The sequence below is a fragment of the Eretmochelys imbricata genome, chromosome 7, assembly GCF_965152235.1.
Source record: "Eretmochelys imbricata isolate rEreImb1 chromosome 7, rEreImb1.hap1, whole genome shotgun sequence".
In the NCBI taxonomy this organism is placed as follows: Eukaryota; Metazoa; Chordata; order Testudines; family Cheloniidae; genus Eretmochelys; species Eretmochelys imbricata.
Window position 1 is genome coordinate 98,411,608 of NC_135578.1, and position 18,102 is coordinate 98,429,709.

General features: G+C 39.9%; 1 protein-coding gene across 2 annotated transcripts in view; it reads right to left on the reverse strand.

The window, feature by feature from the left end:
* Window positions 1–12,704: 12,704 nt before the first annotated feature.
* The window catches only part of PPP2R2D (protein phosphatase 2 regulatory subunit Bdelta), a 42,124-nt gene continuing 36,726 nt past the window's right edge, over window positions 12,705–18,102 (reverse strand). For both annotated transcript variants that reach the window (XM_077822736.1, XM_077822737.1), the window contains 3 exons: window positions 17,418–17,587; window positions 17,239–17,330; window positions 12,705–14,864 (listed from right to left, as the gene is read on the reverse strand). In XM_077822736.1, the coding sequence (XP_077678862.1) occupies window positions 14,585–14,864; window positions 17,239–17,330; window positions 17,418–17,587 (542 nt within the window). In that variant the 3' untranslated portion in view covers window positions 12,705–14,584. The remainder of the gene's footprint in view (window positions 14,865–17,238; window positions 17,331–17,417; window positions 17,588–18,102) is intronic.

Here is an 18,102-nt window from a genome sequence, read left to right on the forward strand (position 1 = left end):
TGTTTTGCTTCATTTTCTTATATTAACAGAAGTAAAGAAATCTAACCCAGGGAAACAGAGTTACTAGTGGGGTTCCCTGCTTTTGGGAAGGATGCTGGGGTATGTAGTTCTGTGGACACTGACTTAAGAGTTGATTAAGTGTGGTTTAAAACCTTTATAGCCCAAGTGTGTCACCCTGTTGAGTCCAAGCTGTAAAGCTTTAAGGCTGCATTAGAATCTGTGCCACAATGCTGTTTGCATCCTACAAGACTCTAAAACCTATTCAGCTACATTTACTGCACCACCATTTTCTTTTCTATTGTTCCATTTCCAGTATAAAATTCTCAAAATAATTTGAGTTGCAAAATACCTCTCATTTAGATCATCCCTTATGAAAGGATTAATATCTTTGCTCCTAACTGAGTCCTTATACATAGGTGACAAATAATAAGTTAACAAACAATAGCTTTTTCATCAGTCGAAATAAAAATCACTTTTCAAGCAAATTTCACTTGGTACCTGCAATGTCAATTACATATGTTTTCTTAGTGGTTGTGAAAGGTGTCAGATATATTCATGCGTATCATATATTACTGTTTTGCATTAGCCCCAGTATGCTCCCGATCAGGATCAGGACCCTGTTGAGCTAGGCTCTGTAAAGGCTTACAGTGTTGGGCCCTGATGTAGAGTGGAGCTCCTGCTGGGTGCATCAGAGCTTCACTGATTGCGGTGGGGGCTCCTAGCAGATGCAAGGGTCCGATCTTTACAGAGCTCCTTGCAGGACTGGGGCCTAAACTGAAGCATGATGCTACAAATGTGTGTTGCCAAACACTGCAAGTAAGAGGTAACAGTAAGATCTCCTAATTACATTGGCCAGCTATCTGCAAAACTCGATGGTTCCAAATCAACACTGGGAGCTTTTTGATTTTGTATACCTAATGTCAGCTATTCCCAACATCACTGAACTTAAGCATTTGAGTTCAATAAATGTACAGTGCCATGGCTAACAGACAGTTGCAAGGAAAGCACATTTGTCAAAGGTTCAACACTTCTCTCCTTTCAGTGAAAGGCTGAGCATGCTCTCAATCTAGATCAGTGCCACCATCCTCCGTGAAAAGGTCCAGCAAAACAAGTCTCTCTCTACATGCAAACTGAACTGAAACAACGAAAGGCATGAATTAAAACCAATTGTCATTTTGGTTCTAGCTTGTGTGCAGACAAGCCCTAAGTCAAAAATAAAGCAGAACTTTTTAATTTCAAAAAGAAATACAAAGTATATAAACTCATCTTCTCCCTCTTCAAGTCACCTCGAAAGGTCAGGTTCAATCCCTGAAGAGCAATACAGAATAGTAGTCAGGCAGTCCATTCTGATACTTTCAGAAAGAACAAGTGATTCAAAGGCAGCATGTAGCTTTCCGATTCCATTTCTCAGATAAACTTGATGCATCCCAACAGTGCTGTGCGTGGGTAATACAACTCACTGGGAAAACTCAAACGCCAGCATGGCTCCTGTTCTAGCACTACTGCTTCTGGCATACAAAGAAAGGTGACTGATTCCCATGGGAGTTGCAGGTACTCAACACCTTTCTGCCTCAGCTCAGAGCCCCATTTACCTCAACGTGAGTCCAACCACATGGAGCATTTTGCAGAGTTGGGGCCTAACTTTGGTGAGATCTAGTACAATGTAGAATATTTTTCTCAAAGAAAAGTCATGGAAATGCCATGGCTTGCGGCTTGTCAAACTACATTGAGCAAGGCATGAGAATACACTCTGTGGGAACAATCCTGTGCCAGCAGAAGGGTAGGATATAAATAATTTGCATCCCCAATTAATATTAAAAGAAAGTTGTACTCTCTATGTGCCAAGACTAGTGGGTTCATTAAAATAAAGTTTCACCACAGAGAAGAGGTCCAAATATACCTAACTAATAAGCCAACAGAAAAAAAGGGCCAAACTGCATAATTAAACTTAAATACACTTTTATTTGTAGCTAATCCAGGAGACCAGGCAAGCAATTCAACCATCTTTGGCAAGGAGTAAAAACCGTGATAATGTAGGGGGTGTGTAGGGGCATGCAGGATAGGTGCACAGGAGCGTGTGAGGGCTGGTAGGGGGTGTGTAGGGACGGGCAGGATAGGTGCATAAGGGCGTGTGAGGGCTGGTAGGGGATGTGTAGAGGGTGGGCAGGATAGGTGCATAGGGACTGGTAAGGGGTTTGTAGGGGGCAGGATAGGTCAAAATCATTGGAGATCCTTAAATTACTTATTACTTTAAGTATCAAATGAGAGATGTTACTACTTCAATTTTCCCCCAGTTCCAGGATCCTCACTCAATAAACTTGTGTTCACTGTTCTGACATGCTATACAAATCATGAAAAGTATTCCAAAGAAAAAACATGACTCATTTTACAAAAAGTGACCTTGGAGGTCATTTTAAAAAACATCTTACAGGCAACTTCTATTAGACAAGTGATTGTAGGACCAAGATTTCAGGCTCACTCCAGACTCTAAATTTGTAGTCGAATCAGAGAGTTAAGTTTGCCAGCTGCACAAAGAGCCTTCTGAAATCTGCACTACAGCCACAAAATTTCTGCTAGATAAAATCCTTAGTTGGCAGAAGATCAGAGATTGTAGTGAGGTCATTCATATTGCACCTGATATATGCTGTATTAATGAAAAATGAGGATCAACTTGACCAACTAAAGATTCACTAGACACAGAAAAAAATTATAACCCTCTGACCTTTTCACATGGTTGAAAAAAGGCAAAAAATTGATGGATAAATGTAACCATATTATCACAGCATTATTAATCTAGCACTATTATTACTATATTGAACATTTAACAATATAATATTATATGGTATATATATATATATTACTGTATAAAGTACTAGACTAGCTCTATCTTGTGGTCAAATTATTAATTGCTTTTTGTACATGCAGTTCCTACATGGATTTCCTGCTTCAACTACCAGTTCATTTATACAAGCCTAGAGAGCTCAGAATACACTACAAATACACAAGTATAACTAGTGGACAGCTAGTGTATATATTATGGGTACAGAACTCATTACATCCTGGGACTTAAAAAATAAACAAAAAAAAATGGTTACTTACCTTACAATATAATTTATAGTACACTAAGTTAGGAGCAATAAATCATCACAAGTCATACCCAGGATCTGACCCAAACAGAACCCAGAGATTTCTCATTCCAGGCAAAAATCATAGCTCTAGTTAATAAGCCCACTTGCTTGTCACCTAGCTGGTTTTCCTTATCAAGTACAGGACAAGTTTTTGGTTTGAATGGCTACAGTTGAGTCTCAAAATTTCTGTGTAGTGTATCCTTGATCTATTTTCTATAGGGTCTTTTGGAAAGAAGTCCTCTGCTGAAGTTGTGACTTGTCTCTTTCACTGGTGAGGCAACTGCTTTACCCACATTGGGTTGCTGTTTACAGGCGGGAGATAGCACACTGCTCATCCTGGTCTGGGGACCCACTCAGCCAAGAAGGGGTATGGTACAAATATCTTGACTGTGAGGAATAGCCTGCGTGATGGCCCCAGGAGCCTGGAAGGACGCCTGTCTGCTCCCCCGGATCCTCGCTACTGTAGGGGACACCTCTCTGGGCCTTACCCATTAAAAACAGGATTGATGAAAGGAGAAAGGGATTTTTCACTTACCTCCCTGTAAGTGATGGTGCAGCCGTGAGAGTCTGTGACCGTCTGGTCACAGACTGCATGAAGTGCTACTAATGCTTAAGTGTGGAGCCATCCAGTGAAGAGGGAGAAGGGCAAAGAGAGACTCCCCTTCCTACTGGTCAGACTCAGAGCCCCTTTTCCTGGCAAAGTGATGGGGCCACAGGCTGCAAACCAGACCAACATAAATCTCATTACACTGCAGCCTGTGGCAGAGCTTCACAGAAGTGGCAGGCTTCTCTGCAGGCCCAGACATGCTGATAGCCTCTGTGAAGAGAAATGCCCCAGCAAAGAGTCTCTCAAGGGAGAAGACAAAGAAGGGGTTTAAACCAATTTTTACAGCATGTGCTCATTAACAATATGAGCTATGGCCTTTGGAAGGGGGTTTGTTTGCATTTGCAAGACTTACCCATGAGCCAGCTGTGAAGGATTCCCCTCTCCATGGGAACCCTCTGGTTCTTGGTTAACTCTCCCATGGAAGTCAGCTTCAGGTGGAATTGAGGCCTAAACACCTGTCAAACTCAAAGCCCCATTCCCCAGCAGAGTGAGGGTCAGCAGCTTGTGGCAGCAGGGCATAGCTTGCTGTCTCAAGCCCAGGCCTTGGCAAAGTGAGGGTGGATGGCTTGTGGCAACAGGACACAGCTCGGCTTCTGATGCTCCTGAAAAGCTGTCTATAGCACCTCTTGGACTTAGCTCAATGCTTCTAGAGCTTCCTTTCTGCAGTGGTGGAAGGCAAAGGGAGCCCACTCAATAGGTGCTGTACCAGAGAAGCCAGATAGTTAGAGCATCAATATTCTGGTAATTCCTAACCTCAGGAGAGGGAGAGAAGTTGTCAGATGAGATATTTTTTTATTCATTTTCATGGAATATTAATTTAAGTTATAAAATAAAAACAGTCTGGAAAAACTGAACTGCTTGACACAGAAAATCTGGTGACCTGAACTGAGTCCTGGAGCATCCAGCAATGCTGGACCACATCCAAATTCCACAGGTGGGAGGTATTCCTTGTTAGTGATGGATGGAGAGAGAAGCTAGGCAACAGAAAATTGACATTTTAACTTTTCACTTTTATAGAAAATGCTAAGAGGAAGTCAAGAAATGACACGGTCTAGCAGAAAAAAAGGTAGGCACATCTCATACAGTTTGAATTATGGATATCTTCATGGAGAAGCACAGAAACGCCACATAATTGCATCATGTATAATTTGTATTTAAATATGTTATTTAAATTAATCCATGGAATTAAATATTTGAGAATTCCACAGTCAATACCATGAAATATACTTTTTAGCACGAGCATCTTCATCCTCTGTTCATACTATATGTTATCAATCTAGTTTAAAGGATTCCTAGATGACTTCATCATATTGTAATTTCACACTTTGCAAGTTCTATAAAAATGTGATATTAGTCTCTCTCTCCACTCTGTCTGCCCTAGCAATGGAAAGTACCAGTACTACCAATTAGTCTAAGATATAACTCTTTACTTAAAATCACCTATCTGAAAATGTACCTATTTTTAGAAGTTTAAAATGCACACTGAATGAGCATGATGACCTTTATTTTTCAAAGAATCATACTCTCTGCATCTTCAAACAAGTGAAGCACTCTCTGTTATATGTATTACTTAGATTTACGGGAGAAAGATACAAAAGCAAATACATTGATTTTAATTCTCCAGCTTACTCTGGTGCTCGGCTCCATAGTTTTCCATTGATTTTTTCACCATTAACTTATCTACCAACTCTCCATGTAGTGATTAGAAATGGTTGAGACTAAGCCCAACTCCTCTCTGTTCTTTTTCTACTTCCAACTACACTCAAACTGAACACTATGGCCTATCTTTTTTTAAAGGTTCTAAAGATTTTAGTTGTCTCAATTTTTAGGTGACTGACTTGAGACCCCTTCAAGGGAGCTGCTTTTCATTCAGTGCTGAACAGCAGCCTTCTGAAAATCAGGCCCTCAATTTGAGCCTACAAAATCACTTGAAAATTTAAGCACTGCATACACATTCTTGATCCACACAGTAAATATCAGCTCATAGAGTGCTTTCCGCAGTCCAGCATCTGCCACAATTCTGAATGTCTGGATCTGCTCTCTCCTCTCTAAAAAAAAAAAAAAAAAAAAAAAGAGAGGAGGACTTGTGGCACCTTAGAGACTAACAAATTTATTTGAGCATAAGCTTGTAGTTCACGAAAGCTTATGCTCAAATAAATTGGTTAGTCTCTACGGTGCCACAAGTACTCCTTTTCTTTTTGAGGATACAGACTAACACAGCTGCTACTCTGAAATCTCTCCTCTCCGTAACTCACTGAGTCAGGTCAACATTTCGGCGCTACACAGTCCAGCCACGTCCCCTCTGCTCCTATTTGCTACCTGTTTCTCTAGCACTGCAGCTGCAGACAGTGGCAGTTTTTTGCTGCCACCATTCCTCCTAATTTAACTTTTCCACCTTTTTAGGGCTTTGCAAATGGCAAGTTTTTCCCAGCTCCACCCAAGCCTTCTGTCCCAAACTGAGCTAGATCCTGGGTCTGCGAGTTGGACAGGCAGCCACAACTCCAAGAGTAGAAGAATGGACCAGAAACACCAGTGCAGAGTAGAGAGAAGCTCCAAAAGCAAGGAGAACCCTGACCAACGAACTCAGGGGGCAACTTCCAGGGGACCCCTGAATAACAAAGAGGGGAGGCTTATGGGGACACAAGTCAAAGTAGGTCCACGGCACCCTGGAGAAGCAGGGCTTCAAATCAGCCAACCAGGAGGGCTCTGAAAATGGAGTTCCCCCCCTCCCAGAGGGAATGGGACCCAGTGGGAAGATTCTGAGGCAGTTGTCTTGAGCGGGCTGCAGGCTGTAAGGAAGGCAAGCCACAAAAGAACTCACCAAAATTGCAGCACAATTTCTACATTCCTAAAGCAATAAAAATCTAAAAGGCCAAAAAGGAAAAGAAAAAGCACAAAAAACCAGGAGACAGGAGTCCTCTGACGACTACTCCTTCTGTGAGTAAGGTAAGCTGTCTGGCTCCCAAACCTGAGCAGGCTTCTGTGAGTAAACCTCAGAGTAAATTTCTCCTCTCAAAATCCTCCCGAGGCTGCCATACCCCTTCACTCCTCCTTCGAGGAAGTGATTCGGGATAAATAGAACAAGACTGATAATGGGAAGTATGTTTACAAGAGCAATCTCAGGCTATACAATATCCAAGAACCAAAGACTCTATTGCTGATAACGAAGGAGGAGTTTTCCCCCTAAGAAATCCATGGATAGAAAGATGGAGGCCTGTCAAGGTTCCTTCCCCACTCTGAACTCTAGGGTACAGATGTGGGGACCTGCACGAAAAAACCCCTGAAGCTTATTTTTACCAGCTTAGGTTAAAACTTCCCCAAGGTACAAACTGTTTTACCTTTTGTCCCTGGACCTTATTGCTGCCACCACCAAGCGTCTAACAAATATAACAGGGAAAGAGCCCACTTGGAAACATCTTTCCCCCCAAAATCCCCCCAAGCCCTACACCCGCTTTCCTGGGGAAGGCTTGATAAAAATCCTGACCAATTTGCATAGGTGGACACAGACCCAAACCCTTGAATCTTAAGAACAATGAAAAAGCAATCAGGTTCTTAAAAGAAGAATTTTAATTAAAGTAAAAGAATCACCTCTGTAAAATCAGGATGGTAAATACCTTACAGGGTAATCAGATTCCAAACATAGAGAATCCCTTTAGGCAAAACCTTAAGTTACAAAAAGACACAAAAACAGGAATATACATTCCATTCAGCACAACTTATTTTATCAGCCATTTAAACAAAACAGAATATAACGCATATCTAACTAGATTGCTTATTAGCCCTTTACAGGAGTTCTGACCTGCATTCCTGCTCTGGTCCCGGCAAAAGCAACACACAGACAGAGAGAACCTTTTGTTTCCCCCCGCCTCCAGCTTTGAAAGTATCTTGTCTCCTCATTGGTCATTTTGGTCAGGTGCCAGCGAAGTTATCTTAGCTTCTTAACCCTTTACAGGTGAAAGGGTTTTTCCTCTGGCCAGGAGGGATTTAAAAGGTGTTTACCCTTCCCTTTATATTTATGACACACCACTCTCAAGAAGGGATTTAAAGCCTCTTCCACCACCCTCTCAGCGTCCCTTGCAGCTACCTGCATTGCAGGAGCATCTCCTTCCTGACTGGAAGATCTCAAAGCCCTTAAAGACAGAAATTACCCTCCCTTTGGCTCCACTTTAAGGAAAGTCTCCCTAGGAACAGAGTTTGTAGCTGACACCTCAATGGACACAAGGAGGTCCTCAGCCCAAGACATGGCTTCCAGCTTAGTAGCCAGGCACCACCTATGGCTTCAACCCTGGAAGGTGGATATTCACTCTAAGCAAGTCCTGTGCTTGGCTCCTTTGTTTCCGGAGAAAAGCAGAATAAGGTGGTGGCTAAAAATACAGAAAAATCCAAACAGCCTCTCCCTTCCCCACTAAAGGCCCTCTGGAGAGGATATAGATAGGCCTTCAAAGAGAGGTGCTTCTTTCACTCATCAGCATAGAGGTACCAGAAGATTCCCCAAAGGAAAACAGAAGAATCAAGGTCCAGTGGTGAGGTGAAGTCTCCAGAAGGACCTCATTCCCCTTCCCCCCCAATTCACTTCATGACAAAGACTGCAGAGGCCTCTACCCAGAACTGAATCTAGGAGGCAGGATTTCCCATTTCCTAAAGGAATGGTTTTCATCAGACAAGTGGGTCAGTCAGATAGTGAGCCAGGCATACTCCCTCGAATTGGGGGATCCACCTCACCTGTTCTTCACCCAGTCACTCAGCTCCAATGACCCCATCGAACAACCTGATTCAGAACAAAATATCTCATCTTCTAGATATAGGAGTCAGAGTGTTCCCACAGAAGAAAGGTTCTTCTGGTTCCCTCCCACAGACTTCGGAGGTTCACCCTGGCAGCATAACATCCAGTACCGAACATTCCAATTCAGCCTGTCGTTGGTTCTGGGGGATTTTAGAAAGATGGTGGCGGTGATAACAGCCAGACTCAGGATGCAGGGAACTCATGTGTACACTTTCTGGAATGATATCATGATCAGAGCACCATTGCAGTCAGCAGTGCAAAGGGCCACATCTTCGATATTGAACCTTCTCCAGGAGCACAGCTTCATCATCAATGCCAAGAAAATCTCTCCTGTTCAATACAGAAAGTTTCTTGCTTCAGAGCCACACAAGGCCTGCCATAGCATTATGCCTCCAACTGGCTGGACTCCATGCATCACTCCCTGGGCACAATCAAATATCAGAAGTCTTCAAGCCATTATATGAAAGGTGTGGGATCACTGCACAGAACACATGAAAAATAAGTATAGGTTTGAATACAGGTGTTCAGCTCCTTACAGTGGTGGTCTGCCCATGACAATGACCACACAGGCATGCCCATCTGCCTTCCAGATCCTTTAGTCCCTGCAATCAATACCAGCCTGGAGGGCTGGGGAGCTCACTGGGGGAACCTTAAGAGCCCAAGTTCTATGGAGCCACAGCATAAACCTCTTGGAGCTGGGACTGGTCAAGATAGCACAGCAAAGATTCCCGCCCATCCTAAGGAGAAACTACATCCTGTTTCAATAAGACAATACGACTAAACCACCAAGGGAGAACAAGGAGAACACTACACAGGGGAGCAATAGAAATAATGAGGTGGGCAGAGCAGTTCCTCCTTTCCCTCAGAGCGATCCACATCAAAGAGGACCTGAATCAAAAGGCAGAGTGGCTCAGCAGACGGAAGGGCAACAACTCCAAGTCGAGCTTGAATCAGGAGATTTTTGATCTCATTGTTCAGATGTTTGGCCTCCCTCCCACCTGTTTGCAAATCATAAAAATGCAGAGCCCAAAATGCTTCACAAAAGATGCAGACCCTAGTGTGAGGTTTTGGGGATCACTCAGACCAGTAAGGGGTTGTGTCCCTGTAACTCGGGTGCCTTAATGCTGTACTGCCATGGCTCAGAATCCTGACACCAGTAGCCAGCCCACAAGCAAAGATTTCACCTTGACTTTCACCAGCCTAGTTACTTTGCGAGGTGATCCCAACAGCCCTTTCAGTCACAGGTCTCCCCAACTCTATCTATCCAGAGTTCTTAGCTACCAGCCTCTCAGACTTTTCCCTCTGGTTCATCACCCCTGAACGTGTGAAAACAGCCTCCCCATTATAATTCACTTTGGCGCACACACTCCACAAATGAGAGACCTGTTTTGGGTAAAAATAAAAAGAGCAAACAGAAAAAAAATCACAGGTTCAAAGATGAAATAATAAGGTAAAGTAAACACATACAAGTTACAGAAAATAACAAAGATGCTATTTCAGACTTTACACTTCTATATCTGACATATTAGAAAAGTGAATCTAAGTTACCTATTCCCGCTGAACAGTTTCATAGCAGAGGCTGTCCCTCAGTTTCTGGATGAAGACTTCAATTTTAAGTCTCCTTTAAAAAGGCTTTTTAAAAAAAAAAAAACAAAAAAAACAAAAACAAAAGAACCTTTCCCCCCCTCCTGGCATGGACACTCGTGGTTACATTGGGCAGTAGGGAGTTCTAAGTGTTTTCCCATTAACCGTAAAGGCACCTCATTTGTCTTCTTTTGTGGGTTGTACAACACTAAGTGCTCCCCTTCCTGCCTGACTCCTCCCTCCCTACTTCATTGTTCTGAGGTGATGAAGTTGCACCAGTTTACAATCACAATTTTCTACATATGTATATACACAAGTGTACAGGTTATGATTATGGATGTATCAATGTCAATGAACATCCAGTTCAGAATATTAAAAGCTTCCATGAAAGAACTTTGACATTTTTATGCATAGTAACATTGTATAAAACCAGCAGTTATGCAAGCTTTACAGCTTGGAAATTGCTCCTGCTTGCTGCCAGATGAGTTGAGGTGTAGCCAGACCCTGTGGCACCATATTGATCTGCCTCTGCGAGCTGCAAAGAGAGCAGAGTAACCCCAGATGTCCAGAACTGTAGAAGACACTGCTAGCTGAAAGAAAATTATCAGTAAGAAATTTTCCATTTCATCTATAGCTCTCAAAAGCACTTTATCCCTGTTTTACAGCTGGGGAAACAGGCACAGAAGGTGAAATGATTTGTCAAGGTCACCCAGCAGGCTGAGGCAGGAATAGAACCTAGGTCTCCCGAATCCCAGTCTAGTGCTCTAGCCACTAGACAACATTGCCTTCCCTTATCAAAAGGAGTTTTATACAACTGATTACAGCATACAAATCTTAAAATGTTCTAAAGGGAGGATCTTCTTGGATATGCTTGTTGCATTTAAACATCAATACATTTTATGGGAAAGAAGAGTATCAAAGGATAGATCAAAAAGGGAAATTCTGACAACTGTAAATTCTGATACAAAGATTCAGGACAGTTACACTTTTCATTTCCTCACATAACTGAAAATTACTCGCTCCTACAGATTTATCCTCCCTCTCAGAAATGTTTGCATAAAATAAGGATCCTTATTTCCTAAACTGAACATTTTTACCTGCCAAGATGAGAACTTGGAACTTAATTTCTCTTGCAATATTTGTAGACAACACATATAGGCTTGAAGAATTCAATTTTTAAAAAAACTGACTGATTATATTGATATATTTGTAAGCATTTTTTCAATTTATCCATTTAAATTTTCACAATTGTGGGAAATTTTTTTTGTGGGAGTCCGACCATTTATGACAGTACATATTGAAATTCAAAAAGTTAAAATTGTCAACATCAGATGTCAATACACACTGAGTAAATAGTTTGATTTAAAGCTAATAGTTATCAAGGAGCGTTTTTCTTACTTTACCTATCTGTAAATTTCTATCATCATCAAATTTTTTTTTTAAAATCAGTTTGGGTGTACACAGTGAAATCAACATTTATTAGCTTTTACTGATAAATATGCTAATCCATCCAGTACTACAAATATCTAACGCTAACAATATTTCTCCTGTTTATACCTCCCACTTGAAATCATACTATAATCCTGTCTCCTTAAGTACTTAAGATACCATGGTGTTGGGTGCAGTATAACAATCTACCTAGAAAACAGACAATGGAAATCTCGCTCCCACCACTGCCAATGGAAGTTTTCATCCTGGGTCAGGATCAAGACTAACTTGAAAAGAATAATGTGGTGTTCCAAACTGATTTCAGATACCAAACAATTGATTTTATTAATCTCAATTTTTATTTTTGTGCAAATATTTGAAAACTGGAGTGGAAGAATCCCACCCACCAAAACAAAAAGACAAGAAAAATTGTTTCCAAGTAAGATGCGTTGAAAGCTTTTCATGAACCACCAGCTGTTTAACCAAAGAAATAATTTAAATTCTTTTATATAATCTCTTACAGAATCCTTTAGTTTTCTCCTAATCCTACTCATGGTTTGGGGTTTGCTGGACGCAACCACAATGGCTCTATAATAGGCAGCCCAACTATATTTACAGTCATCTAGTATGGTGATATGTCCTTCTGAATTAAGGATCTGACCTTACGAACACACAGTCCCGATCTATACTAGAAAATGAGTTTGGTTTAACTACATTGGTCAAGGGTGTGAGAAATCCATACCCGAGTCATGTCAAGCTAACATAAGTCCCTGTGTAAACAGCACTAGATCAATGGAAGAATTTTTCCGTCAACCTGGCTACTGTCTCTTGGGGAGGTGGATTGCCTACACTGACAGGCGAACCCCTCATGTCAGCCATACATAATGTCTACACTGAAGCACTACTGTAGCGTTTTAAGTGTAGACAAGCCCTTACACATATTTAAATTTGCTCAGTGGAAAATTAATGGGACTACTCAAGTGAACCAAGTGAAGTGCATAAAAAGGGCTTGCAGGAGATTCTATAGGCTTTTGCTAAATATACTTGGTCATTTCCCTTTCCTAAGAAGCATACCAATTTAACATGGAAGTCTACAATGAATTATGTTGGCAGAACTCAGCTAAAATTTCAGAAGCAAAAATAAGGAAAAAGTTGTCAAAATACAAAGAGCACGTTCAGGTAAACATTTAAAATTTATTAAACTTTTTGGTCAAAATAATTGAACAAGTATATACAATCCCATTGTATTAGCTCTATTATGTATTTTAAGAACAAGGTCAAATCTAATGTTTAAATGACCTAGTTCCACATTTCAAGATTTGCAAATAGTGTCACAACCAATATACAGTATAAGATTTTTATTTAAACTTTATTCATAGAACCCCAAAAAGTTAGCTGTATTTACTAGCTTATTGTGAACAAGAGTGGCACTATGGACATTAATTGAGAGGGAAGGAACAGAGACATTTTTTTCTTGCATATCCATATCTGGTTGAGTAATCATAATACACCTTCATTTTATTAAAAATGGAGTGTAAACCACACTTCTGTATTTCATCACGGAGGCTCAAAGGATCTGATTTTCAGAAGACACCTCTGATTTTGCAGGCACATTTTATAGCCTTTACATATCTAGGTAATTTGATGCTATTAAAATGTGCCTGCAATTATTTCAGGTACAATTTTACACCCACACCTGTTTTGGGTGAAAAACTGAGGGATGAGTTGCAGGCCCTTTTGAAAGGGAGTACCAAGAATTATTCTTTAACCTTCTGTTGTCAACAGGAACAGACATTACCACAAATGCATTTCACATCTGTATGTAGCCTCCATATAACCTTATCTCATGGTCTCAACATGGGTTACAATATGTTAAAATTTGTTATGTTGTGCTGCTGTTTGGCATAATAAGTTAATTTTTTTAACTGCAATGTGAAATTCAATATACATATTATGCCAAATTTTAATATTTAAAATAAAGTATATTTTTTTCCAAAACAAGAGGTACTAACCAGGTTAAAAAAAAATAATGCACATAAGGTATGTGTTTATGTCGAACATTTGAGAGGCATCTGTTCAATCGGATTTTTAATTGTTAAAGCAGCAATTCTGTTGAACGTTTTAAGATATTTTTTTCCTTCTATTGAAGGGGGTCTCTTTCTAGTATGGCTCTAGATAACTTTATACCAACCTTTTCAATCTCCTACTTTTTGTATAAAGTATGATGTAATTTTACAGGCAACCAACACAATTTCAACTAATGACAGTTTTGTGGAAACTAATTTTAGAGTAGTACGAAATATTTCATACTCACAAATCTGTTCATACCTGCCTGTCAAAAATCAATGTTCTGGGACAAACTTTTCAAATCTTCCCATCAGAATTATTTTTCACAACCTCAATACATGCGATAAAAAAATAAAAAGACTGAATACATACTTTCAGATTTAAAAACACTTTTTATAGTTTGTTATTTTTATTAAGTGGTTTACACCAGAAGGTGTGGTTATAGATACAGTTGGTGAGTAAATATACATGGAAACCTGCCTACAAACCCAACTCAAGACCTACCTAAGTGCTCAGAGATAAAAACACCTAAGCCTAGATAAAAGGCCAGAGAAGGAATGTTTACAGGCATAAAGCACAATAAATGTTTTGAAAGGCCCAAAATATTACAGCAGAGAAAGAGCGCAGAGACAGAAATTATATTTTTATGACAAGTTTTCTTCTTGGGTGTTAAATTTTTGGTCTATAAACTGGAAAGGAAGGCTCAGACTTAAATAAATACATTTGAGTATTGGCCTTTATTGAGCACTGTCCATCAATTCTGCTTCTAGTGGGCTTTTTCTTGTTGACAATTGCAACTCACATCCCCCTCACTGAAGGCAGAACTACACCACGAACTCAAAACCAGGCAAGCTTCTCTCCTTTATCTATAAAGGGAAGTAAGTGCATCAATGTTCTTTACTGGTAGGACAACAAGGCCTTCTTTTTTACAGAAACAACTGAGCTTAACTATGCAAGAAGACGACTTTGTCCTCAAATAAGCCATCTTTAGTTAATTTTGTCCTGGAATATATACAAGTTATTGGTGGCAGCTACAGCAATGATGTTCTCTGTGGGGTGCCATGCTGTATGAAGGATCTTCTTGTTGAAGTCCAGACTGTCAACACTTATCTCATCTTTCTTTCTCTTACCACCTGTACACACTTTGCGCGGCTTTAAGATGGCACGAGGTTTGCTACTTTCTCTTGATGCTTCTAATGTAATATCCCGTCGTGTGTTACGGTCAAACATCCTAAAGAAATTGTTGTAGGAGCCAGTCATAATAGCACTGTTTAAAACCAGAAGAAAAGGAAATATTTTACTTGGATTACTAAAGACCATAATATATTATTCCACTGCAGTGTACCTCATTTATTTCTTCTGTGCACAGAATGAATGACTGCCAGGGCTCAAATTTAAAACTAGAACCTTGCACTATATTCTTTTCTCTTACTTTATGTCCTTCCTCATTGCCACTCCTTTGATCCATTTTCCCACATCATTTATTTCATACATCACATTCACCACTGCCTCCTCTCCAGCTCTCTCCCCACCCCCTTGCTATCCTACATATCCTCTCCCCTCACTGTCTCTTCTCTTACAGACACAGACAAATCACTCATGACCTTTCCCTGCTCTAGCCCTCTGGACCAGCACAAGAAAAAATGGCTGGTGAAGTAGCAGCACCCTCCCTGTCACAGCTGACAGAACTGCCCCTACTCCTACTGTAGTATTATCCCTTCCCTACCCCCTCTTCATCCTACAGCACTGGAAGCAGCCAGGGGGAAAGGTAGTCCTTGAGCAACCACCCAATTCCAGCTAGCAGTACCAGAAATGCAGGGCAGCTCTCCTGCACTGCAGACACTTGGATGTGTATTTCAAAACTGCTTCCTGGAGCCCAAAGCCACTTCCCAGATACCAGTTATCTCTACCTTCCCCTGATGAGAACAAATTATAAAAGTTAATACAAATATCTACATCACAGTAAAAATTCAATAATTGAGAACAGTGTAAAACGAGTTGACTGTAATATCAAAATACAAGGAATACTATACTGATTGGATTATACCAGAGAGGGAGAGAACTTCTCTGGGGTGCAAACAGCACCACATAAATTGTGTAACAAGAACGACATCAGAGCCTTAATTATAGAACAGATTTGTTTATAACAGTCTAAACCTATGATAGTTCTTTTGACTTTGAGAAATCAAAAAGGTAATGCAGGTAACCTTTCGCCTGAAAATTTCAGAAAATGATCAACTTTGTTGAAAGATATTTAACTCTTGTATTAGCAGAAATGTAAAATGACAACTCCTTTCTGGAAATTGATACGAGCAGGGTAGGACTGCTAATATTCCAAGTGAGATTTTTGCAATGACCCTAATAAGTTCTTTGTCCTGGTTACAGATGTAGCTGCACCTATGTCCCCTTTCTGATCTCTCCTAGTGCACTCCTTCAGGTGTTAGGCTCATTCTTATACCTATCCCAGGGTGGAATTTTGCAATGCTCCCTCTCCTTGACTGGGACCTGCGCTACAGTACCCTATCAAACATTTCTGCCCTGCAGATCTTCCTGTGTTTTCGTATCAGGTTCTTCCCTTCAGGAATCTGTGACCAGAGGTCTATATTGACCGAACAGCCTTCTTAAAACAAAAGCATTGTTTATTTTGCTGCAGAAACAAAGCCTTAGGGGACAAAAGGATTTTAAAATAAATAAGTCTATATGCATGTCTATCTTATTTCAGAGTCTTATCATCCCATGATGGGGACATAGGCAGGTCTAGCTTCCCCAGAAACTTGGAGTGAGCCATTATGTCAGAGTCTTATTTTAATCTGGTTCCTGCAGGTTCTACCTCCCCAGGAGAGCATGTTCCTATTTATACCCTGCTATGGTTCTCTTGTTCTTTGGTGGGTCCTGGCCAAAACCAGTTTTGTAGGATGTTTGGAGACTGAGGAAGAATCAAGCTAGCAGTGCTGGCATTGTCCCTTAACAACTCTCCAGTATTTGCTGATAGGTAGCTCTCGAGCCATTCTTCTCCTTCCTGCCTGTATTTCAGACATACCCCTATTGAGCTAATATAGCAGTATATTCATACAGTAAATACCCAATAACCAGGCCAACATACAATATCAATAAGTTATCACAGAGCAGTTCCAAACCACCACACTCTTGTATATCACTTTTTATCCAGAAATTTTTAAAGTTTCCATGGATCATATAACAAAACAAAAGCTAGAAGACATAAAACTGCATTATACAGCTACCTCTGTTTCTATATGTATTGTTTACCTTTGACAACAAATTTAAGGACAAAGCCCAACAGAAAGGTTGGAAATAAAATTAAACAAAAACTGATCTTTCAAAATAATGAAAACCAGTTCTGTATTTGTCTTATTTAAAAAAAATATGAAAAAATTGTTTCAGGATAGTTTTAAAGTCAATATCCAAAAAAGCTAGTTGTACGCAACTGCAGCAATAATTTAAACTAAAATAGGGTTAATTGAGAGAAAGTTTACATTGCCTTTGCCATCTTTTTGAGGATGCAAAAGGTAAATATTTTCAGACCTTAATCTTGCAAATTGACTTCAAAAGGACTGTTCACATACTTAACATAAGTTAAGTGTTCTCAGGATTGGGGACTAAATTTCTGAAATTAACCTTACCTATCAGAACCATTCCAGCAGCACTCAAACTTGTCAAAGATGCAGTCATTTTCATAGAGAGAACAAAGCTTGCTTCGAAGATATTCATGAACCTTAAAACATTTAAGGAAGTATTAGACAGATCTAAAAAAAGAAAAAGATGCTTTTTTTTTTTAAATTAAAAAATATGAACACTTTACCTGATATGTCTCTACAGGCCTGTTTTCCATATTGAGATCCCACACTTTAACTGAAAGGTAGTCTCTTGTCATCATGTATCGACCACTGTGACTGAATTTTACATCAGATATTGAGGAAATAATTTCTGAAAAGAATGATCTGCTGCTGGGATCTTCAGGCTCTTCAAAAACTGTAAATTAAGATGTAAAGTAAAACTGAATCCAATACTCAACATGTTACAAATGGCAATGCTATTCAGTATTTACATATTTTAAAATCATGGACCTGAATACTAAATCCTCCATTTAAAAAAAGAAAAGAAAAAGAGATTATAGCCCTGCTTAGCTTTTTTTTTTTTTTTTTTTTTAAAAAGGTGATCTTTCTTTAAAAAGGCACTAAGTTCTCGTAGCTAGAACCACTAGCTGCTAAGCTCCAATGGGTTCTCCCATTAGGGCATATGAAGAAGCTGCAATTCCTGGAGTTTTGGAATGAACATTAAGAGGCAGAAACTAACAAAAAGAAAAAAACAGTATATGAAGTTAAATTCAAAAGTCACTGTGTTCCCTCTAGGACTACTGATTATTCTATAACTTTACCATAATGTAAAACTAAAAAATTTTTAAATGTGAAACAGTAAGAGAAGTCAGCATCTCCAGTGTACATTTCTTTTACAGATCCCACATCTTTTAGTGGTGCTGTAGGGTA